This window comes from Theropithecus gelada, chromosome 2, assembly GCF_003255815.1.
Source record: "Theropithecus gelada isolate Dixy chromosome 2, Tgel_1.0, whole genome shotgun sequence".
Lineage (NCBI taxonomy): Eukaryota > Metazoa > Chordata > Mammalia > Primates > Cercopithecidae > Theropithecus > Theropithecus gelada.
The window spans coordinates 95,563,881-95,589,069 of record NC_037669.1 but is presented as its reverse complement, the minus strand read 5'-3'; the positions used below and the strand labels follow the sequence as shown (position 1 = coordinate 95,589,069).

Below are 25,189 nucleotides of genomic sequence, written 5' to 3'. Positions count from 1 at the left end.
CTTTTATTTTTCTGTTGTAAGCAAAACTGCATATGTAGCATCCTTGTCTTTAGGCACATGTGCAAGATATTTATAAGATAATTCCAGGTTGGGCACGGTGGCTCACGCCTGTAATCCCAGCACTTCGGGAGGCCGAGATGGGTGGATCATTTGAGGTCAGGAGTTCGAGACCAGCCTGGTCAACACAGTGAAACCCCACCTCTACTAAAAGTACAAAAATAATTAGCCGGCATGGTGGAGGGCACCTGTAGTTCCAGCTACTCAGGAGGCTGAGGCAGGAGAAATTGCTTGAACCTGGGAATTGAAGGTTGCAATGAGCTGAGATTGCGCCACTGCACTCCAGCCTGGGCGACAGAGCAAGACTGTGTCTCAAAAAAAAAAAAAAAAAAAAAAAATATTAGGAGGAGGAGAAGTATGTGCCTTGGTAGCTTTGATAGAGATTGTGACCTCCCAGATGTTTAGTTATTCCTGCCACTAACAATGGATGAGAGGTGTGCTCAGTAAAGCAAATAAACAATTGCTCAACAATTCTTTGGTACCAAAAAATTTTTTTTGAATTTCTAACTCACCCCACATTGTTGACAGAATTTCCATCTGTTAGCTAGGAGGCTGAGGAAGGAGGATCAAGTGAGCCCAGGCATTTGAGACCAACCTCAGCAACATAGCAAGAACTCAAAAAACAAACAAAAACAAAACCCTGTTTACCCTGATGTGATGCATTTTATGCCTGTATCAAAATATTTCATTTATTCCATACATATATACACCTACTATGTGCCCACAAAAATTGAAAAATAAAAATAAAAAAATTTCCAACTGTTACTTGAGTAACCAGCATAACACACTTGAATCCATTTGCAATGTAGTTGTCACATTCATAGTGATTCTGCATAGGATCAAGCATTTTATACCCTGTGTGTTATATTACAGTCATGCTCAAGCCTGTATATACTGAAATAATATATCGTTTTTATTATAAATTACATTATTTTTAGGACTTTTTCCATATTAAGCTAGGTGATTTATTGATTTTTAGAAATGTATATATGTAGGTAGTTTATATTTCCTAGGATTTTCATTTTAGGGTGGTAAAGGTGGTATTATAAAAATATCTGTGTAGGCTGGTGGCAGTAGTGCACACCTGTAATTCCAGTGTTTGGCTGGCTAAGGCAGGAGGATCGCTTGGGTGCAGGAGTTCAAGGCTGCAGTGAGCTGTGATCTTGCCACCACACTAGAGTCTGGTTGACAGTGAGACTCTGTCTCAAAAAAACTCTGTAGGGCATTGGGTTTGATGGGGGCTTAGTGAAAGCTTCATGGCATATATTAGAGAATGCAGAAAATGTGCTCATTATAATGAGACTAGACTTTGAGGCCTAGAAGTATGGCCTTAGCTAAAGTTCTGAACATTGCCCCCTTTTATTTGTAAAATGGAAATGAGATGCTATTAATAATACTCCAGGACTTCTGTAAAAAAGAAATACACAATAACATTTGAGATGAATCCTAGATGTATGCATAAAACCCAAAACCATAAAGCTTCTAGATGAAAGTTTAGAACATTATTTTTGCAAACATTAGGTAGGCAAAGATTTGTTGGACAGGAGAAAACATTAGCCATAAAATAAAAAATATAATTTCATAAAATCAATAAATTAAAAATGAAGAATATTCTGTCACTAAGAGAAACCTTTAAGAAAACAGACAAGCCACAGGCTGGGGAAATTTTTTTTTTTTTTGAGACAGAGTCTCGCTCTGTAACCCAGGCTGGATTGCAGTGGCCGATCTTGGCTCCCTGCAAGCTCCAACTCCTGGGTTCACGCCATTCTCCTGCCTCAGCCTCCCGAGTAGCTGGGACTATAGGCACCCGCCACCACGCCTGGCTAATTTTTTGTATTTTTAGTAGAGACGGGGTTTCACCGTGTTAGCCAGGATGATCTCAATCTCCTGACCTCGTGATCCACCCGCCTCGGCCTCCCAAAGTGCTGGGATTACAGTCGTGAGCCACTGTGTCCAGCTGGGGAAAATATTTATAACAGATATGTTAACAAGGGATTTGTACCCATGATTTATAAACAGCTCCTATTAAGGAGAAATAAAAATATAAACAACCCAATTAAAAATGGGCAAAAGAAGAGACATTTAAACAAAGATATACAACTAGCCATTCATACATAAATATGATGCTCAGTGGTCTGTGATGGTTAATTTTATGTATCAAGTTGACTGAGTAAGCTATCGTACCCAGATGTTTGGTCAAACATCAGTCTAGATGTTCATTTTTAGATGTAACTAACATTTAAATCAGTAGGCTTTGAGTAAAGCAGATTACCTTCTACAATATGGGTGGGCCTTAGCCAATCAGTTAAAGGCCTTATGGGAGAAAAGACTGACATCCCCTGAAGAAGAAAGGATTCTGTCTCCAGACTCCCTTGGGACTTGAGCTGCAACAACTCTTCCCTGGGCCAGCAGCCTGCTGGCCTGCCCTGCAGAATTTGGACTTGCCATCCACCAGCCCACACAAGCATGTAACCAATTCCTTAAAATAAAATCAATCTGTATCATTCTCTCTCTTTCTACCCCCATCTATGGGTTCTGTTTCTGTGGAGAACCATGCATGATAACACAACATCTTTAGTCATCAGAGATAAGCAAATTAAAATAAGATACCATTTCTTATATTCTTAAATCCCTAAAACAAAGACTAACAACCCCAAATGTTGGTGAATTTGTGTGGCAACTGGAACTCTCAAACATTATTGATGGGAGTTAAAATGATATACTCATTTTGGCCAGGCATGATGGTTCATGCCTGTAATCCCAACACTTCGGGGGGCCAAGGCAGGCGGATCACTTGAGGCCAGGAGTTTGAACCAGCCTGGCCAACATGGTAAAACCCTGTTTCTACCAAAAATACAAAAATTAGCTGGGCGTGGTGGCACACAGCTGTAATCCCAGCTACTTGTGGTGGCACACAGCTGTAATCCCAGCTACTGAGGCAGGAGAATCGCTTGAACCTGGGAGGCAGAGGCTGCAGTTAGCCGAGATCGTGCCACTGCACTCCAGCCTGGGTGACAGAGCAAGACCCTGTCTCAAGTAAATAAATAGTAAAAATAAATAAATAAATAAAATGGTGTTATCATTTTGGAGAACTATTTGGTAGTTTCTTAAAATGGTAAACATACATTTAGCCTATGATCCAGCAGTTCTAGTCTTTATTAACCCAAGAGTAATAAAAACCTGTTCACAATAAACTTTTAGAAGAATGTATATAGCAGCCTTATTCTAATAGTGAAAAACTGGAAACAACCCAAATGTCTATCAACAGGTGAATAAAGAAATTATGCATGGCTGGGTGTGGTGGCTCACACCTGTAATACCAGCACTTTGGGAGGCCGAGGTGGGTGGATCACCCGAGGTCAGGAGTTCGAGACCAGCCTGACCAATGTGGTGAAACCTTGTCTCTACTAAAAATCCAAAAATTAGCCGGGTGTAGTGGTGCGTGTGCCTGTAGTCTCAGCTACTCGGGAGGCTGAGACAGGAGAATTGCTTGAACCTCGGAGGTGGAGGTTGCAGTGAGCAGAGATCATGTCACTGCACTCCAGCCTGGGCAACAGAGAGACTCCATCTCAAAAAAAAAAAAAAAAAAAAAAAGAAATTATGCTATATTCATATAATGACGTATTACACAGCAATAAATAAATAAATTACCAACGCACATTCAGCATGGGAACTCTCTGGGACGATTGAAATGTTCTATAGTTTCTTGTTTGCGTGGTGACTACACAGGTAAACACTGGTCAAAACTTACCAAACTGAACATCAAAGATATGTATGTTAATTATATCACTATAATTCACATGCAATAATTTATATTATGCCTCACCATGAACATTTTCTAAGGATTAAATGAGTTTAAATATATTCTTATAGATTTAAAAGGCTGTGATAGTAAGTATTGGAACTTGAAATCTCACAACTTATTCACATATGGAGCCTCCACTTGGAGAGTAATAATTTTAATACACTGATGACAGAAAGCAAAATGAATGGTACAATTCCTTTGAAAAGATTGGCAGTTTTTCAAAAGATGATATACCTGCAATACAATCCAATATTCAACTCCTAGGCATTTACCCAAAAGAAATGGAAACATGTTCAGAAAAAGACTTGCACGTGAATTTCATAGCAAATTTATTTGTTATAGCCAGAAAATGGAACCAATCCAAATGTCTGTCAGTTGTTGTAGAGCCTCTCACTGTATGGGAGTGGCTACTAAAGAAAGCTAGAACTTGGGCTGAAGATTTGCCAGGTCAGTAAAATAGGATGATATTTGGAAAGAGAAAGGTAAAAGTTGCAAGGCCAGACAGGGAACATGTTGAGTTGCAAAAGAGGCACAGTGGTAACTAGATACATGAGGTGACAGGGAGAAGTCAAGACACTAAGCTTATAACCCTGAAGCTGGGATTCCTTAAATCCTTTACCTGCCCCAAAGCCCAGGCTGTAGCTCCCTTGTTGCCCTGCCCATCACCGTTTCCATTCTGCCAAGTCCAACTTCCATTGCTCATGGGGTTACAGAGAATCTCCTCTGAGAGGCAGACAGTCCTGCTGCATTTGTGCCAGAGACTCAGGTTGACTTGATGACTCAGGGAGAAGCAAGGGCAAAGGGAAAACTGATGCCATGCCACCATCTACACAGGGTGTGAGGGGAAAAGTGGACTGGTCCAGCTGGATTGGTGCAGAATGGAGAAGGTTGGTAAGGATTGAGAGTCTCAGAGCAACTGGGAAGATGGTTTGCATTCTAGGACCCTACACTGCGGGTTAAGAAGGATCTAGGCTCTGGAGAAAATGGAGGCTATGATCAACCAAGTAGCAAGAAAAGTTATAGCTAGGCATGGGAGAATTTGGGGAAACAATGATTAAAAATATAAAGTTCAGGGTTTCATCCTGTAGCTAAAGAACCTAATCAGCTGTCCCCCAACAGCTCCAGGCACCAGGCTTGTCTTAGCCATCGCCGGTCTCTAAGACAACATTCAAACTGATTATACTAAATGGTCCCTTCTACCCCAGCTTCTAGAACCATATATGCCTAAGTCATATTAAACCCAGAGCTGCCATTAGCCTAAGAATGACTGTGGGGCCAATGGGGAGGGTTCCTAACCTCAAACCTGGACAGATGCCTTCTCTCTGCCCTTTCTCCTCCCTGAAAGACTCCATGCATGATCTGGGAGAAGCCATAGGTTGGTGAAAGTAGGTGTCAGTTGAAAGATAGTTTCTATCGCAGAGTTTATTGCTTTCTGCGGGAGAGAGCAGGCCCAGGACTGGTGAAAGGGCCACAGAAACAGGAGCCTGGAAACTCAGACATGCGTCTTCTTTCCCAATGTGACTGTCTGGCCCTGGTTGTCTTGAGCCATCCAGCCAGATATGACTGTATGTTGTGCTGTTTTGTGTCAAACATCAGAACGTCCCTGACCTTCACAAAGTGGAAGGGAATCCCTTGTGGGCTGCAGGACTCCTAACAATTAAAAAAAAAAAAAAAATCCCAGTAATACCTAGAACTGTACTAATACAGTAGCTGCTACCCATTTGTGGCTATTTAAATTTAAATTAATTAAGTAGAAGCAAAAATTCAGTTCCTTGGTTACTCTAGCCACATTTAAAGTGCTTAATAACCATAGGTGGCTGGGGTTATTAACATTCCATTATTGCAGAATGTTCTATTGGACAACACTTGGCACTTGATGTTTGGAATTCCCAGACAGTAAATTTCAACATATTCTTTGGAGGCTGGTATAGATTTTTCAACCTTTTAACAAAGTAAGTACAATAAACTACCACCTGTGAAAATCATTATTTCACAAAAGAAAGTATATTTTAACTTCAAAGAAACAAGAAAGATATAATCTCAGAATAAAGGACTCATTCTGAAGAGAGGATAATCTGACATATTTACACTGACCCTGTTGCCGCCAGACAAGCCCTGGAGTCTGTATTGGCATTCATGTGCCATTGCCATACCCTAGGATTCTGGCCTTTTTAGTGCTGGACATTGGTTGCCCTTGTGCCCTATCCTTGAAAAGGACATCAGGAAGGCCCTAGCAGGATCTTTGTGGCCTTTGGAAGTGAGGTGTCCTTCTCAGTGCATATCAGTAGGTCATGATGTCAGTATGACTTTTTTTTTGAGACAGACTCTTGCTCTTGTTGCCCAGGTTGGAGTGCAATGGCTCACCACAACCTCTGCCACCCAGGTTCAAGCAATTCTCCTGCCCCAGCCTCCCAAGTAGCTGGGATTACAGGTGTGCACCACCCTGCCCGGCTAATTTTGTATTTTTGGTAAAGACAGGGTTTCTCCATGTCGGTCAGGCTGGTCTCAAGCTCCCGACCTCAGGTGATCCACCTGCCTTGGCCTCCCAAAGGGCTGGGATTACAGGCCTAAGCCTGGCCTCAGTATGACTTATTACTGGTAATATTAACTTTGATCATGCAGTTAAGGTGACATTTGCCTAGTTTCTCCACTGTAATGTTACTAGTTTGTTTATTTATTTATTTTTTTGAGACGGAGTCTGGCTCTGTTGCCCAGGCTGGAGGGCAGTGGCCCAATCTCAGCTTACTGCAAGCTCTGACTCCCAGGTTCATGCCGTTCTCCTGCCTCAGCCTCCTGAGTAGCTGGGACTACAGGCGCCCGCCACCACGGCTGGCTAATTTTTTGTATTTTCAGTAGAGACGGGGTTTCACCATTCACAGGATGGTCTCGATCTCTTGACCTTGTGACCTGCCCGCCTTGGCCTCCCAAAGTGCTGGGATTACAGGCATGAGCCACCGTGCCTGGCCACTAGTTTTTCTTTTGTAATTAGTGTCTTGTGGGGAGATACTTTGAGACTATGCAAATATTCTGTTTTTGAGCATAATTTTGGCCACTGATTTTGGCATCCTTTGATGAATCTTGCCAACAGCACTTGTGTATTAGTTTCCTATGGCTGCTATAAAAAATTATCACAAACTTGGTGGCTTAGAACAACAGAAATTTATTCTCTCAGAATTCTGGAGGCCAGAAGTTTCAAATCAGCTACTATGCTGAAATCAAGGTGTTGGCAGGGCCATGTTCTCTCGAAAGGCTTTAGGAGGCAATCCACTGCTTGTCTCTTCCAGCTTCTGGTGCAGCCAGTATTCCTCAGCTTATAGCCACATCACTCCAGTCTCTGCCTCCATCTTCACATTTCCTGCTGTGTCTAATCTCCCTCTATCCGTGTTTTCTAAGGAAAGGTGTAAGTGTAATGGCATTTAGGATCCACTTATATAATCCAGGATAATCCACTTATCTCAAGATTATTCGTTTAATCACATTTGCAAAAAACTACCACATAAGGTACCATTCATAAGTTCCAGGATCAGTACCTGTTGTCTTTAGAGACCATCATTCAGCCCACTAAATTTTTTTTACTGTAGAATTTGCCAAATGCTAAGTTTCTATTTCCATAATTCCTCCTAACTTTTTTTTTTTTTTTTTTGAGACGGAGTCTCGCTGTGTCGCCCAGGGTGGAGTGCAGTGGCCGGATCTCAGCTCACTGCAAGCTCCGCCTCCCGGGTTTTTACGCCATTCTCCTACCTCAGCCTCCCGAGTAGCCGGGACTACAGGCGCCCACCACCTCGCCCGGCTAGTTTTTTGTATTTTTTAGTAGAGACGGGGTTTCACCGTGTTAGCCAGGATGGTCTCGAACTCCTGACCTCGTGATCCGCCCGTCTCGGCCTCCCAAAGTGCTGGGATTACAGGCTTGAGCCACCGCGCCCGGCCAATTCCTCCTAACTTTATTAAAATTCTACTATAAGGAAGACCTAGCCCTTCTCATGTGTTAAAAAGTATATATATTGTTCATATCAATAAGAATTTTATGAGTTGTAATCTACTATCATTAATTTCTTGTTCAAATTGCCCCAGATTTGGCCATTGGTAACTCCTGCTAGTTGGCTCCTATATCCTTTTGACATGCCTTCATCATTTTAATTTTTTTGAGACAGGATTTCATTCTGTCTCCCAGACTGGAGTGCAGTGTTGTGATCACGGCTCACTACAGCCTCAACCTCCTGGGATCAAGCAATCCTCCCACCTCAGCCTCCCAAGTTGGGGGGACTACAGGTGTGCACCACCAGATACTGCTAATTTTGTACTTTTTTTGTAGAGATAGGGTTTTGCCATGTTGCTCAAGCTGGTCTTGACCCCCTGGGCTCAAGTGATCCACCTGCCTTGGCCTCCCAAATTGCTGGGATTATAGGCATAAGCCACCTCTCCCAGCCGTTCATCATTTTTTAAACACCTTCTTATTTTTTGGCACAAGATGTTCCAGGATCAGCTTTTACTATCCCCACTTTAGCCCCAGAATCAACTATTTCTCCAAGGATCCCTAGTTTCTTTTTAGGAGAATGATCTTTAGAAACTTTCCAAGCAATGCTGCCACCATCAGTGTTACAAACTTCAGGGAGCTCATCTCTTTCCTATCCAATTCCAACCTCAACCTAGGACCTTGGTACTACCTTTAATTTCCAAAGACCAGCTAAATCTTGACTGTCACATTTGATAAGGTTTTACCAGTTTGGGGGCCACAAAAAAAGGGAAATACTGTACACTAACATGGCCCAGTTCTATTGGGATTTCCTAAAGTTGCCTCCCTGCCTAGCCTTTGGCTTACCTGCCTTATGCTTAGCAAAGAGCATCTTTCCTCTTAAAAGTGAGAGTCTCCTAGGTTGTAGGGCAGTGTGGTTCACACCCTTGGCTGAAATTTGAAATCACTGGAAGCTTTCAGAACTATTGGTTTCACCACCAGAGATTCCGATTTAATTAATGTAGGTGTGGTTTGGGTATGAGTGGCTCTGTTTCTCATCCCTAAGTTATACATGAGAATCACATAGGGAGTTTTATAAAAAAGAATTGGATGTCCAACTATTAGGTTAAGGGTTGAAAAGAAACTTTATAATGAGCAGTTCAAGCTTGTCTTAATCCATTTTTTGTTACTTAGAATACCTGAAACTGGGTAATTTATTTTAAAAGAGAAATTTATTTATTTTTGAGACAGGATTTTGCTCTGTTGCCCAGGCTGGAGTTCATTGGTGCAAACATGGCTCACTGCAGCCTTGACCTCCTGGACTCAAGTGATCCTTCCACTTCACCCTCCCAAATAGCTGGGACCACAGGCACACATCACCATGCCTAGCTAATGCTTTCATTTTTGTAGAGATAGGGTCTCGTCATGTTGCCCAGGCTTGTCTCAAAACTCCTGGCTCAAGCAATTCTCCTGCCTTGGCTCCACAAAGTGCTAGTATTGCAGGTGTGAGCCACCACACCTGGTCTGAGGGATTTACTTCTTACAGTTTTGGATGCTAAGAAGTCCAAGGTAGAGGGGCCACATCTGGTGAGGGTCTTCTTGCTGGTGGAGACTCTGCAGTCCTGATGCAGTGTATCATATGGTGAGGGGACTGATTATGCTAGTTCAGGTCTCTCTTCCTTTTCTTATAAAGCCACTAGCCCCCTCCCATGATAGCCCACTAATCCATGAACCTATTAATCCACTAATGCATGAATGAATTAATCGATTAATGAGGGCAGAGTCCTCATGACCTAATCACCTCTTAAAGGCCACACTGGGGATTAACTTTCAACATGATTTTGGAGGGTACAAATATTCAAACCATAGCATTTCATCCCTGGCCTCCCCAAACTCACGTACTTCTCATGTACAACCCTGTAACTCCAAAGTCTTAACAACCAGCTCAACTCAAAAGTCCAAAGTCCAGAATCTCATCTATGAGCCTATAAAATCAAAACAAGTTATCTACTTCCAAGATACATTGGTGGTACAGGCAAAAGACAGATATTCCCATTCTAAAAGGGAGAAATAGGCAAAAAGAAAGGAGTAGCAGGCCCTAAGGAAGTCTGAAACCCAGGAGGGTAGACATTAATTTTTTTTTTTTTTTTGAGGCGGAGTCTCACTGTATTGCCCAGGCTGGAGTGCTGTGGTGAAATCTCAACTCACTGCAACCTCCTCTTCCAGGGTTCAAGTGATTCTGCTGCTGCTGCCTCAGCCTCCCGAGTAGCTGGGACTACAGGCATGCGCGAGCAACACCCAGCTAATTTTTGTATTTTTAGTAGAGATAGGGTTTCACCATGTTGGGCAGGCTGGTCTCTAACTCCTGACCTCAAGTGATCCTCCTGCCTCAGCCTCCCAAAGTGCTGGGATTACAGGCATGAGCTACTGAACTGGGCCAAATCTTAAAGCTGGAGAATAATCCCTTTTGCCTCCATGTGCTTCCTCCCGGACACACTGGGGCGGGGATTGGACTGCCAAAGCCTCAGGCAGCCCCACCCCTATGGCATTGCTGGGTGCAGCCCACGTGGCTACTCCTACAGGATGGAGTCTGGTGCCTGTAGCTTTCCCCAGCAGGTGCTGCATACTGCCTGTGATTCTACAGCTCTTGGTGGTGGTTCTGTTCCCATGGCTCCACTATGCATGGCCCTAGTGAGGACTCTCAGTAGTGGCCTTGCTTCCACAGCTCCACTATGCATTGCCCCGGGTCGGGACTTTCTACAGTAGCCCAGGTCATCTGTGCTCGGTGTTGCTCTACTGGGGGCGGCTCCACCCCTTGCAACAAGTCTCTGCCCGGGCAGCCACCCTTTGAAATTTTGGTGGAGGCTGGTAAACATCCACAGATTTTTTTTTTTTTTCCCTGCAAGCCTACAGAATTAGCAGGTGGACACCACCAAAATTTACTATTTGTACTCTGGAGCTTCAAATACGTGTTCAACATTGCTTAGAAGCAGCATGATAGAAGAGGCCTCGTCTTTCTTCTTTGAGCCTGTCTTCTCTGACTCCAAACTCACCACTCTTAGCAAAATAGATCTTGCAGTTAACAGAACCCACTGTTCTTAGGAAGCAGTTTCCCTAAGGATGATAAGCACATCTCAGGTGCCACCATGTCTTGGTCTTTGTCTTTCATCACAAGATGTGCTTCCTGGCCGAGCTTTTATGTTTACATTGCTAGAAATATCACCTGCAGTAAAGGCTTCACCAATATGATGTTTCAAGATTTAAGACCTTTTAAACAGTTTTTCATATTCCTTGTTTAAATTTTCCATCTTTTTTTTTTTTTTTTTGAGACAGTCTTGCCCTGTTGTCCAGGCTGGAGTGCAGTGGTGTGATCTTTGCTCACTGCAACCCCTGCCTCCCGGGTTCAAGCGATTCTTATGCCTCAGCCTCTTGAATAGCTGGAATTACGAGGAAGAGTCACTGTGCCCAGCTAATTTTTGTATTTTCAGCAGAGATGGAGTTTCAACATGTTGGCTAGGCTGGTCTCAAACTCCTGGCCTCAAGCGATTGCCCCACCTCAGCCTCCCAAAGTGCTGGGATTATGGGTGTGAGCCATTTTTTATCATAGTTCTAATAGAGTAGTTTTCCAAGGTTTTTCTTTCTGTGGTTTATACCCAAGGTACAGTACCGTAAGATATTTTGAGAGTGAGTGAAACCACATTCACATAACTTTTATTATAGTATAGTTATAATTGTTCTATTTTATTGTTAATCTCTACTGTGCCTAATTTATAAATTAAACTTTACCATAGGTATGTACATATAGGAAAAAACATACTACATATGAAGTTTAGTATTACCTGTGGTTTCAGGCATCCACTGGAGGTCTTGGAATATATTCCCCACGGACAAGGGAGGACTACTATAGTATTTATCCGTGGTTCTCAAATGTGAGTGAATAACAGAACCACCTGGTTGGCATGTTACAGTGATTACTGGGCCTTATACACAGTTTCTGATTCAGCAGGCAAGGACCAAGAATTTAATTTTTAGGTTTCTGGGGGGTTCTGATGCTGATTGTACAGGGTCTACACATGAGACCTACTCATCTATAAAAAGAAAATTACAGACAACACTCTCATTCAAACTATGTTTATTGTGCACTTAGTAGGCCAGATACTCTTCTGATATTGAGAATACAGTGGCGAATAACACAAAGTCCCTGCTTTCAAGATTCCCACATCCAGATACTAAGATATATTAAAATTTACAGTAATTAAAAGTGTAGTTTGGTACAATAATACATATAGCAATGATACAAATTAGGGGAAAAAACCCTGGCTTCTATAACAAGTGAGTATACATTAAAGACAGTATTGCAGAATGGCTTCAGGATTAATTTGAGTAATTTAGAGGCTATTTCAGGTCTTCCTAGCTCACCCACATACAATACCTTCAAGTGTTCTTTATAGGTACTTAAAACTTAAAAGGCGAAGCGCGGTGGCTCATGCCTGTAATCCCAGCACTTCGGGAAGCCGAGGCAGGTGGATCATGAGGTCAGGAGAGGGAGACCATCCTGGCTAATACAGTGAAACCCTGTCTCTACTAAAAATACAAAAAATTAGCCGGGCATGGTGGTGGGTGCCTGTAGTCCCAGCTACTCGGGAGGCTGAGGCAGGAGAATGGTGTGAACATGGGAGGTGGAGCTTGCAGTGAGCTGAGATTGAGATCACACCACTGCACTCCAGCCCGGGTGACAGAGTGAAACTCTGTCTCAAAAAAACAAAAAACAAACTTAAAAAAGATAATGTGGCATCAAATTCGTAAGATACTTTGAAATTCATAATTTCAGATAGATGTGGCTGGTGAGGATCTTAACAAGCCCCCAGTATGGGCTTTTACTAATGAGGAAAATTGTTAGGATTAAGCAGGGTCTTGAGGAATCACCTGGAAAGGCTCAGACTTTACAGTGCTTCCCTCCCTTCCCTACCCCAACACTTGGAGAAATCTCTCACTAGATGACCTTTCAAATAAATGAGAAACACATGGTTCTAGGACAATTGATTATTTGAGGAAAAAGTATACTCAAATAAATTCCAGATAGAATAAAGCGTAAAATGAATAAACAAAAACAAAGAGAACATGGGTAATTCTTTTTTTAAATTTATTTTTATTTTTTAAAATTTTATTTCTTTATTTTTTTGAGACAGAGTCTCGATCTGTTGCCCAGGCTGGAGTGCAGTGGCGCAATCTCAGCTCACTGCAAGCTCCGCCTCCTGGGTTCATGCCATTCTCCTGCCTCAGCCTCCGGAGTAGCTGGGACTACAGGTGCCCGCCACCACACCCGGCTCATTTTTTTTGTCTTTGTTAGTAGAGACGGGGTTTCACTGTGTTAGCCAGGATGGTCTCGATCTCCTGACCTCGTGTTCCGCCCGCCTCAGCCTCCCAAAGTGCTGGGATTACAGGCATGAGCCACTGCGCCCGGCCTATTTTTATTTTTTATTTTTTTTAAAGAGACAGTTCTTACTCTGTTGCCCAGGCTGGAGTGCAGTGGTGCAATCATAGCTCACTGCAGCCTTGAACTCCTGGGTCCAAGCCATCCTCCTGCTTAGCCTCCTGAGCAGCTGAGATTACAGGTGTGTGTCGCTACACCTGGCTATTTTTTATTTTTTGTAGAGATAGGGGTATTGCTTTGTCGCCCAGGCTGGTCTCAGGTTCCTGGCTTCAAGCAACTCTCCCACCTTGGCTTCCCAAAGTGTTGGGATTACAAGCATGAGCCATTGTATCTGGCCTGGGTGATTCTTTATCTGACATAGAAGTTGGGGAACAGAACAACAAAAAATTGATAAATTACATAACTTACAAATAAGTAAGAAAAATATGACCATACTAATGGAAAAAAGTTAATTCGAAAACTTTTGACCTTAAACTAACTTTTTAGATATCAGGCTTCCTGAAGTCCAAGAGTGATATATTAGGCTCATTTGTAATGTTAGAATTATACAGGAAACACTGTCAAGTGTGAGGTGGTGTTTAGCTTCCTTTGGGTTATACTGATAGAGATTTGTTGTTAATATGTGTTCCAGGATTGTATGAGATTTCTAAAATTCTGATGTCTTAATATATGTTGTAATGATTATGTTAAATTGTTGTAAGCCACAGAAATAACCAAATTTCTTTGTCAACTGTATCTTTATGGCTGTCTTAAGACTTTTGTCATCCATAATTGATGTTTTGCTTTGATCCTTCTCAAAAAAAAAAAAACAAAAAAAAACAGTGACTTATAATCAGCTACAGTCCAAGGCTTACTTCTTTGGAGGAGTTCATGAAAAGAACTCTTGAATGCAGGTTTCTGATAACTTTGGAGAGTGTGCCATTGGATTAGACAGAAAACTTCCAAGGCACTAATTGAAAGGCTGATGTGTTCATAAAGATGAACATGAAGTAGAGCAGGAGTTGATTACAATGGACTGAAATGAACTAATGGAAGACTGAAATAATTTGTATGGCTTTTGTTGTCTGAAATATTGCTAATTCTTTTTGTTTTTTTCAGTCTGAATAATCTTTTTATTTTGAACTATTTATAGCCTTGAAATATACTTTAAGTATATTGAGTATTCTAATTTCTCCAGAATTTGTAAACTATTTATGAATATTCTTAATTCATGGTATTTGTTTGTATAACGTTAATAACCACGTTTTCTTTTGTAATAGGACACAATTGAAGAAACCGGTTACTTTCTCAGGACTTTGACTGAAATGGCCTTGTGAAATGTTCCAGCAAAGCCAACCTAGGAGAGTCTATATGGACAAGGATTCTTGTTGCACTTTGTGTGGGTAATCAGGCCAAGTATACAGGACTGAAGCTTATTTTGAAGTTAGATTGGTTCTGCTGTGATTTGTCTTTGTATGTCCTGAAATTAATATAGCTCCTAACAACCAATCCCTCATTATACCTTTAACTGCAACCACCAAGACACAAGGGCTAGGAATAACAGCAAGGGTAGGAATGGGAGTTAGTGGGACTGCAACTTCCCTATCCTATTACCAATGCTTGTCCAAGGATTTTATGGAAAGCTTAAATGACATTGCTCAAAGTATTGTCGCCTTACAAAATCAGATAGGCTCCTTGGCAGTGGTTGCTTTGCAAAATCAAAGGGAACTAGATTTCCTAACTGCTGAAAAAGGTGGCTTATGTCTTTTTCCTAGAAGAATGCTGTTTTGACGTCAACCAATCAGGGTTAGTAACGGACACCACCTGAAAACTAGCTGACTGGGCCTCCAAAATGTGGTAACAGCTGTTGGATCATGGGGCAGCTAAAGGGCACTAAGTTGGGTTTCATGGTTCCCTCCCTTCGCCAGCCCATTATTAATGATTATACTTGCCTTGGTTTTTGGATCATATTTGTTAAATCTTTTAACCAAATCCATTTCCTTTTGCCTAGACCACCAAGTTAGATGATCATGTGACAAGATTTCTAGCCAGTTTCAGGTGAACACACCACCGGCCATCAAGAAGCTACCCTGTCTCCACTAGACAAAACAGGGTGAGAGTTACGTGATCTCCAATAGGTAGGGAGTGTGTCCCAAGTTAGCATGAAGCAGTTACAGAAGAAAGACCCTCAGTCTCTTAGCCTCCCATAAAGATTTATGAGGATCACCTCTCTCAGGGGGAAAATGAGGCAGGAGAATAGGGTCTGGAGGCAGGGAACCTAAGGCTGATTCACATTGACTTCCTAGAACTGAATCAAAAGGAAAACCCCACCTCTCCATACCTAAGTAACAAAAGGATGAGAGGCTACTCCCTTTGCAATCTCCTTGCCTTTTCTGCGTTGCAGATGAAAAACGTAAGTGCCTCTGATTGGTCCCCTCCTGCAACCAATCAGACTGGTCATAGGCCAAGTCTTCATTTACACAGGAGTATAACTGTAACTTCACTTCAGCCTCTGATTGGTCACTTTCTGCACCAATCAGAGAGGTCACGGGCCACTACTTCATTTACATAGGGTGTATACCAAGTAACCAATGGCAGACCTCTAGAGGATATTCATTGCTTTGTGCGTTTTGTCCAATTATTTGTCCAAAATGCCAAGAACCTGGACACCCTCCACCAGTAACAGTTTGACCAGTTATTTATTGTATTATTTAGGACTGCATTTGGCTGCATATAAGAGAAACCTGACCGAGGCCTAATTAAGCACAGTGTTTACTCTTCTCACTACCAAGAAGTCAGAGGTCAGCAATTCAAGCTGGTGTAGCAGCTCCTCGAGGCATGTCAGCAAGGAGCCAAGTTCTGAGTCTTTTTACTAACATGACCCAAAACACATGGCTGCCTTCCTTATGCCTAAAAATGGCTCTGCTACTCAGGTTTTATCTCTGCATTCCAAGTAGGATGAAGAGATAAAAGCAAAGGCTCACGCTTGCCAAGTCTGTCCTTTTGTATCAAAAAAACCCAGCAGCTTTAGCAAGCAGAATTCCACCTGTATTTCTTAACTTGCCAGAGCTGAGTCTCATGGCCACCCTTAGCAGGAGTTAGGGAGGTACTTTTAACAAGGCACATTATCATCTCCCCCACCCAAAATGGAGCTATTGCTAATGAAAAAGATACAATGAGATTATGAAATTCTCTGTAGCTATTAATGTCGGTTTTTGAAATTTACTGACCTGGAAGAATACTCATAATGCAGTGTCAAGTGAGAAGCAGGACAAAGAACATTTGCAACACAACTGTATTTATAAAATTTTGTTTACACACAAAAAAATGTATTTTGCTTAAAAATATAATTTACATACATATACAACCACACAAGGGAAATAACAAAATGTTAATACTAGCTAATTTCTATAGAGTTGGCATTTTAAATCAGAGGGGTCAATACCCCTCTGATTGATGAATAAACATAGTTTATTAAATTTTTTTCTCTATTTCCTAAACTTTCTATAAGGAACTTGTAGTATCTTTATAATAGGAAAAAATGTTATTTTGAAAAACACTCCATATACTTTCAAAGTAGACTACATTCAAAATATTTACACTCACTCATTTTCATCTTCGTTGTCAAAAGAAAGGAGGCTACTATTTTTAATTTGTTTTTGTGAGCTCTTTTTGACCGAGTCCTGATTTATTTCATCTTCATTTGGCTTCTTCTTTTTTGAGCTTGCTGTTAAACCTGAATATTTTTCATCTGAGGGACGCTTGACTGGTTTTCGGTATATGATTCTTCCATCAGCTGGAGCTGGTTCTTCATCTGAGCAAAAACAGAATTTTTAAGAACTTTCTTCTCCTCATTATTTTGCCTTTATCTTAGAAGCAAATAACAAGAAAATCTTATATTGTATTTAAGGATATCCCTGAATCTGATTCAGTCTGGTCTTCTACATTGTTTCTAGCTAAATTGCCCTCAAGACATGCAGTTACTTAATAAAAACTCACATGCTAAAGTATTCTATAATATTGTCAGTTCCCAATTACAATCAGGTTGTATTTTAAAGTATTTTGAAAAGTGATCGTTTGGAACTACAGCATTTTCCCCTAAAGCAATGTAGTAAATGTTCAGAAATAATGAAAAATATACTACATAGCATACTAAACTTCAGGCAGTAATGAAATACACCTTTATCGACTGGTTTATAAGTCTAACCACCTATTTAAAAAAAAAAAAAAAAAAGGATGCTTTTACTTAAATTCACAGTTAATCCTGGTAACAACCCAGTAGGTACAATTATTTCCATTTTACTGATGAGGAAATTGAGGCTGAGAGGTGTAATAACTTGCTCAAGGTTACACATCTGGTAAGTGTCAAAGCTAAGGCTGGAACCTGGAACTGCTGCCTTGAAACATACCACACTACTAAATAAAATAAACAATTTCATACCCCAGGCTCCTTATATTGTCAGAAAAACCAGATTACTTTCAGACCTACCTGCTTTGGCAGCCTTTATTTCTGCTTTAATTTTCATGACTTCTTCAACTGACAGGTCTCCCTTTTTCAAAACCACCACTTGAGGCTGTTCATCTTCTTTGTCACTGTGATCCCCATCTTCATCTGGGGGCTGAGGCTGAATTCTCTACGGAAAAACACAATGCAATGCGTATAGATCACTGATCTTGAGACAAACAGAACCACTGCCTCTAAGAGAAACTGTAATTATTCACGAGAAGGGTATCTTTATTGAGTAAATAAGGGCAGTGAATTTTAAGGTAACTCCAAAGAGACTTAGCTTGCCACACAAGGGAACAGGTTTAACTGCCATTCACCCTGGAGTGCCTGTCTGGTGGGATTCATTTCCATCTCAGCACGACCCAACTTGTAGTTGCTAGTGTGAGGGACCCTCTGCTTTGGGTACTGCTGTCATTCCTAGCCTATTCAGGGCAGTACTGTGCCATGTCAGTTGTTTGCTCCTCATCAGCACTTTTCACCTGCCTCTTCTCTGAGTTAGACAAGAAATAAACACCATCAAAGTATAGAAAGAAGCAAGTAAAACGGACTCTCTCTCACCTCTGCTCATCTTTTTCCCCTCCTAATAGCTTCAGTTTGGTGGATATCCAACAGCTATTTTCCATGTCTATACAACTATGCAAGTACATAAAACTTTTTGTATACCAACAACACTGTACATATTACTGTGACTTGCTTTTCTCGTATTTATGAAATTTCTCAAACATAAAGTACAGAGAATAATATAAGAGAAACCATGTACTCCCTGTATATGTGTAACAAATGGTAATATTTTGCCAGTTGATTCAGATTTTTGAAATGTCAGACACCATAAGAGCCCCATTCCCACAACTTAACTCAAAAAATATCTTTGCACAGTACTTTAAGATACATATAGAATTATCTGATTTTTAAAAAATCACTGCCTTGCATTTACATAGTCACCTCAGGATTTATTTGACCAGTATCTTGTAAATATAAATTTTGCTTGTTTCCAGACTTTTTTCTACTATGAAAAAACCTCATGCACCTTTTTTTGCTCATTTTTGGGAACTTATATACAAGAACTTTTTTTTTTTTTTTTTTTTTTTTTTGAGATGGAGTCTCGCTCTGTTGCCCGGGCTGGAGTGCAGTGGCACGATCTCGGTTCACTGCAAGCTCCACCTCCCGGGTTCACACCATTCTCCTGCCTCAGCCTCCCGAGTAGCTGGGACTACAGGCACCCACCACCACGCCCGGCTAATTTTTTGTATTTTTAGTAGAGACAGGGTTTCACCGTGTTAGCCAGGATGGTCTCGATCTCCTGACCTCATGTTCCACCCGTCTCAGCCTCCCTAAGTGCTGGGATTACAGGCGTGAGCCACCGTGACCGGCCAAGAACTTGTAATGTTAACAGTTCACTAGAGGTGGAACTGTTGGGTTGAAAGGTATGCATAACAAAATGTGCTTTCACATGTTATTCAAACACAATCACTCATTACTTCACTTCTCACAGAGACTTCCTTGTCTCCCAAACAAGGCAACAAAACCCGCAAGAATTAGCCTCAGCCCATAACCACAGCTTTATCCTGTACCACTCTCTTATGGCATCTAGACTCTGGCATGGCAAGGTTTGAGTACTTGGAGATTTATAAATATATTAGCTCCTTTGCTTTCCCTGTCTCTGAACAAATTCCTACTGCCTATTAAGCCCCACAGCCCCGACCAACTCCTACTCAAGTTGCCTTCCAGATTCAGAGCCTCTTGAAGTGTTTACCTAAATCTCACCTCCTCTTATTTCTTACACTGTGCATAGCTCATAGGCAGCATGTATTGCACTGTGGCACCAATGTTTTTCTGCTGGTTTCCATTGGGCAAGTGCCTTCTGGAGAGGCAGGACTTCCAGAAATATTTGTTGATCTACTCATGAATGATAAACAGAATGGAAAATGATGAACTACGTGAAGCCCTGGCAAGTTGCTTTGCCATTCTGACTATATCTCAAAGTTCCCAAGTCTGCTGTATCACTGGACAAGTACATTCTCTTTAATGGTATTCATGTTACTTCACTGATTATTCATCAGTTTCTGCCTGTTTTTCTCTGAAAGTCTCCAATAAATGACCACAAATAGGTAATAAGTTTTTTTAGCCAAAAATATGGGAAGGTGAAATAAAATCATTCCTTTTGTTTCTTAAATTGAGAATAATTAATTCTGACTCTCTTCTTCTTTTTTTTAATTGTGACTGCCTGGAAAATGAGAAATAGTCTAAGGACAGTGGCAGGAGCCACTGATGACTGTTCAAAGACATTTCTGAATTAACTCTCAAGCAAGTGAATAGGGCCAGGTGCAGTGGCTCACGCCTGTAATCCCAGCACTTTGGGAGGCCTAGGCAGGTGGATCACTTGAGGTTAGCAGTTCAAGACTAGCCTGGCAAACATGGTGAAACCACCCATCTCTACTAAAAATACAAAAATTACCTGGGCGTGGTGGTGGGCACCTGTAATCCCACCTACTTGGGAGGCTGAGGCAGGATAATCGCTTCAACCCAAAAGGCAGAGGTTGCAGTGAGCTGAGATTGAGTCACTGTATTTCAACCTAAGCGACAGAGCAAGACTCCACCTCAAAAAAAAAAAAAAAAAAAAAAAAAAGTGAATAGGATGATTTAGCTTAACTGCAGAATGATTTCCCATGAAACTCATTTATTTTTGTTAACAGATGACTAAAATCCTGACTACAGTAATCCCCTCCTTATCCTCAATTTCATGTTCCACAATTTCAGTTACCTGTGGTCAACTGTAGTATGAAAGGGTGAGTACAGTATAATTAAATATTTAGAGACAGCAAGCAAACAAGCAAATTCACGTAACTTGTACTAGAGTATATTGTTATAATTGTTCTATTATTAGTTACTACTCTGCTGATATTCCTAATTTATATAGTGAACTTCACCATAGGTATACATGTATGGGAAAAAACATATATAGAATTCAGTATTATCCATGGTTTCAGGAAGCCACTGGGGGTCTTGGAACATAATAGGGGAATACTGTATATTGCCAAACTGATTAAAAATGAAGTGGTTCTCACACTGAAACATGGTGTACTTCTCTAAGGGAAATTCCCTTGAGTACAAAAATAAGCGAAAATCACTGACATTACTTGGAAAGGATTCCCAAAGTTCTCTTAAGAGAGCATTCCAAGCTGTAACCTTCAAGCTGTCAACTGTGTGTACAGGGTCATCACTAGGACCTCAAGCAAAGTAAAGCTAAGTCTTGTCTTCTCATTGCTGAATCTATGTCCCTTTTCTCAAACCTTATCCTTTTTGTCATCATCCCTATTTTTAGTCATGGGGATCAGTCATTCCCTGTGTTACCTCTAAGAAAAAAATGGCTCCCTGTTGCTTACTAAATAGTCCACATGACCTCACCTCCACTAGTCCCTCAATACTTCTACATACAGTCCATGACTCTCAAATCTCTACACCTTTACCCATGCCATTCTCTTCATCTCTACCTACTGACCTAACCATGCTCAAGAGTCTACCTAAATATCCCTCCTCCACGAAGTCTAACCTGATAACAAGCAGAGTCATTAACAAATACAACACCACTACTTAGTGCCAGGCACTGTGCTAGGTGCTGGGAAAATATGGAAGGATTAAGATACTAACTTAAAGAGTTCAATCTAGTGGTGAAAAACAGGAAAGCAAGTAGTTGCAATATCAAATGAGTGTTATAGGTAAGATACGGATAAGGTAAAGAGAAAAACAGAGAAAGAGTAACTGTTTGGAGAGCTTTGAAGGGTTTCGGAGAGATGGTGACCTGTGAAAATAGGGCAGGAAGTGTTAAAGAACATGGCATTTTGGAGATCCATCTCTTCATCCTTTCAGGGCCTGGCACAGCGCATGGGGTTAGCACATACTCATCCTACTGGCGTACCTTGAAGATACCGCAGATTTGGTTCCGGATCACCACAACAAAGCAAGCATCAAAATAAACTGTCACACAAATTTTCTGGTTTCCCAGTTTACATAAAAGTTATGTTTACACTATACACTAACTACAGTTAGTATTAAGTATGCAGTATCATTATGTCTAAAAAAATCTAGATCCCATTAAAAACATCCACGATTCATGGAAGAAGGCAAAATATTAACATTAACAGGAGTTTGGAAGATGTACCTACCTTAATTTAAGAATACTTTATTGCTAACAACGTTAAAGCTCATCTGAGCCTTCAGTGAGTCCTCATCTTTTTGCCAGTGAAGGGTCTGCCCTTGATGCTGATGGATGTTGACTGATGAGGGTGGTGGGTGCTGAAAGGCAGGGTGGCTGTGGCAATTTTTAAAAATGAGACAATGATGAAGTTTGCTGCATTAATTGAGTCTTCCTTTCACAAAAGATGTCTCTTTTGTGATGCTGCAATGCTGTTTCATAGCATTTTACCCACAGCTGAACTCCTTTCAAAATTGGAATCAGTCCTCTTAAACCTGCTGCTGCTTTACCAAGTAAGTTTACTCTAAATCCTTTGTTGACAGTTCAACAATGTTCACAGCATCTTCACTAGAAGTAGATTCCATCTCAATAAACCATTTTCTTTGCTCATCAATAAGCAGCAACTCATGTGTTCAATTTTTATGAGACTGCAACAACTTAGTTACATTTTCAGGCTCTACTTCTAATTCTAGTTCTTTTCCTTGTTCTACCACACCTGCGATTACTTCCTCCACTGAAGGCCTGAACCTCTCAAAGTCATCCATGAAGGTTGGAATCAACCTCTTCCAAATTCCTGTTAATGCTGATATTTTGCCCTCTTCCCATGAATCATGGATGTTCTTAACGTGTCTAGAATGGTGAAACCTTTCCATGAAGTTTTCAATTATAATATCCAGATGCATCAGAAGAATCACAATCCATGGCAGCTGTAGCCTTACAAATGTTTTTGACTTTTTGTTTTGTTTTGTTTTGTTTTGAGACAGGGTCTGGCTCGGTTACCCTGGCTGGAGTGCAGTGGTACGATCATGGCTGACTGCAGCCTCAACCTACCTGGGGTCAGGGGATCCTCCCACCTCAGCCTCCCAAGTAGCTGGGACCACAGGTGCATGCCACCACACTTGGCTAAATTTTGTATTTTTTGTAGAGATGGGGTCTCACCATGTTGGCCAGGCTGGTCTTGAACTCCTGGGCTCAAGCAATCCACCTGCCTTGACTTCCCAAAGTGCTGGGATTGCAAGTGTGAGCCACTGTGCCTGGCTGTTATTTCTTAAATAATAAGACTGAAAATAGAAATTACTCCTTGATCCATGGGCTGCAGAATGGATGTTGTGTTAGCAAGCATGAAAACCACATTAATCTCCTTGTAGATCTCCATCAGAGTTCTTGGGTGACCAGGTGTATTGTCAATCAGCAGTAATATATTGAAATAATCTTTTTTTTCTGACCAATAGGTCTCAACAGTGGGCTTAAAATAATTCAGTAAACCATACTATAAAGAGATGTGCTGTCATCAAGGTTTTGTTTTTCCATTTCTACAGCACAGGTAGATTAGATTTAGTGTAATTCTTAAGGACCCTAGGAGTTTTGGAATGGTAAATATTAGCTTCAACTTAAAAGTCACCAGCTGCATTAGCCCCTAACGAGTGTTAACCTGTCCTTTGAAAATTTGAAGCCAGTCACTGACTTCTCTCTAGCTATGAAAGTCCTAAATGGGACAGGCATAGTGGTTTTTGAGAGGCTCTGAGAGGCTAAAGTGGGAGGATTGCCTGAGTCCAGGAGTTTGAGACCAGCCTTGGCAACACAGTGGGATCCTGTCTCTATAAAAAAATACAAAAATTACCCAGTGGTGGTGCGTGCCTGTAGTCCCAGCTACTTGGGAGACTGAGGCAGGAGGATCACTTGAGCCCAGGAAGTCAAGGCTGCAGTGAGCTGTGATTGCACCACTGCACTCTAGCCTGGGTGACAGAGTGAGACCCTGTCTCAAAAAACAACAACAACAACAAAAAAACAAAGTCCTAGATGGCATCTTTTTCCAATAGAAGGCTGTTTCATCTACATTGAAAACCTGTTTAGTGCAACCATTTTCATCAACTATCTTAGCTAGATCTGAATAATTTGCTTCTTCATCTCATACTTTTATGTTATGGAGATGGCTTCTTTCCTTAAACCTCATGAACCAACCTCTGTTAGCTTCACTCTTTTCTTCTGCAGCTTTCTCACATGTCTCAGACTTCACAGGATTGAAAAAGAGTTAGGACCTTGCTCTAGAATACGCTTTGGTTAAAGGGAATGTTGTGGCTCGTTTGCTCTTCTATCTAGACCACTAAAACTTTCTCGGTATCAGCAACTTAGCTGTTTTGCTTTCTTATCATTCATGTGTTCCATACAGATCCCTCCAGCCCTAAACAACAGTAGTCAGGTGTGGCTCTTTCCTGAAGCTCCTCTTCTTCTATTTAGACCCAGGATATTTAGGGCTTTTGCCTACTTTTTTTTGTTTTGTTTTGTTTTTTTGTTTTTTTAGACGGAGTCTTGCTCTGTCGCCCGGGCTGGAGTGCAGTGGCGCGATCTCAGCTCACTGCAAGCTCCGACTCCCGCGTTCACGCCGTTCTCCTGCCTCAGCCTCCTGAGTAGCTGGGACTACAGGCGCCCGCCACCACGCCCAGATAATTTTTTATATTTTTGGTAGAGACGGGGTTTCACTGTGTTAGCCAGGATAGTCTAGATCTCCTGACCTCGCGATCCGCCTGCCTCGGCCTCGGCCGCCCAAAGTGCTGGGATTACAGGCGTGAGCCACTGTGCCCGACCTTCTCTATATATTAATTTTTTTTTTTTAAACTTAACAAAGCATAGAAACAGATTCAGGACATTCCTCCGAAGACGTTCCAGACTCGAGTCCTAGGACACAGTTGGGGCAGGGGTCATTTGATCGAGTGGCCTGTGTCCTTATCTGGAATACGGGACGACGCTGTAACTCTAACTCACCCTGCGAACTCACAGCTTTTGAGGTAAACAAGAGAGAAAGAAGAGACAAGAAAGTGATCTTTCTTTACCATCTACCAAGGACCAGGCGGTTTACATGTAAGGTCATTTTTAGGAAAACAGCAGCGCTCTGAAACCTACAGAGCTTCCTGGGCGTAGGGGGCTGTAGTCGCTTGAAAAGAACCAGCCTGGGGGTCCGAGTTCCACCGGAATTGGTGCCGAGCGCGGGTGAAAAGAGGGACCCGACAGCACCCACCCTCCAAGTAGAGGCAAAAGTTGAAAGTGGCGGGCTGGTCGCGCTTCCGAAGTAACACGACTGGCGAGGGCTCACCTTAGTCTCTATGGTGGGTCCCTCCCTGTAGCCGACCCGTTCCTTGAAGCGGGCCAGAAACGCTGGCTCGGCTGGCCGTACGTACGATACCTGGTTCCGCTTGCTCATGGTAGCTCTAGGTAAAGACAGGTTCCGCGACCGATTCGCGACGACACAGAGGCGCTTAGCTGTG

The 25,189-nt window shown here is 41.7% G+C and overlaps 1 protein-coding gene across 3 annotated transcripts; it reads right to left on the bottom strand.

The window, feature by feature from the left end:
* Positions 1 to 534: 534 nt before the first annotated feature.
* KIAA1143 (KIAA1143 ortholog) lies at positions 535 to 25,189 on the bottom strand. 3 transcript variants are annotated; one of them, XM_025376818.1, is made up of 4 exons: positions 25,018 to 25,189; positions 17,717 to 17,861; positions 16,834 to 17,041; positions 535 to 671 (listed from the first exon to the last, which is right to left on the bottom strand). In XM_025376818.1, the coding sequence occupies exons 1-4, from the start codon at positions 25,123 to 25,125 to the stop codon at positions 602 to 604; spliced, it is 531 nt and encodes a 176-aa protein (XP_025232603.1). In that variant the 5' UTR covers positions 25,126 to 25,189; the 3' UTR covers positions 535 to 601. The 3 variants fall into 3 exon arrangements, with proteins under 3 accessions (XP_025232603.1, XP_025232606.1, XP_025232605.1); XM_025376821.1 differs by lacking the exon at positions 535 to 671 and having other exon boundaries at positions 15,516 to 17,096; positions 25,018 to 25,159; XM_025376820.1 differs by lacking the exon at positions 535 to 671 and having other exon boundaries at positions 16,509 to 17,041.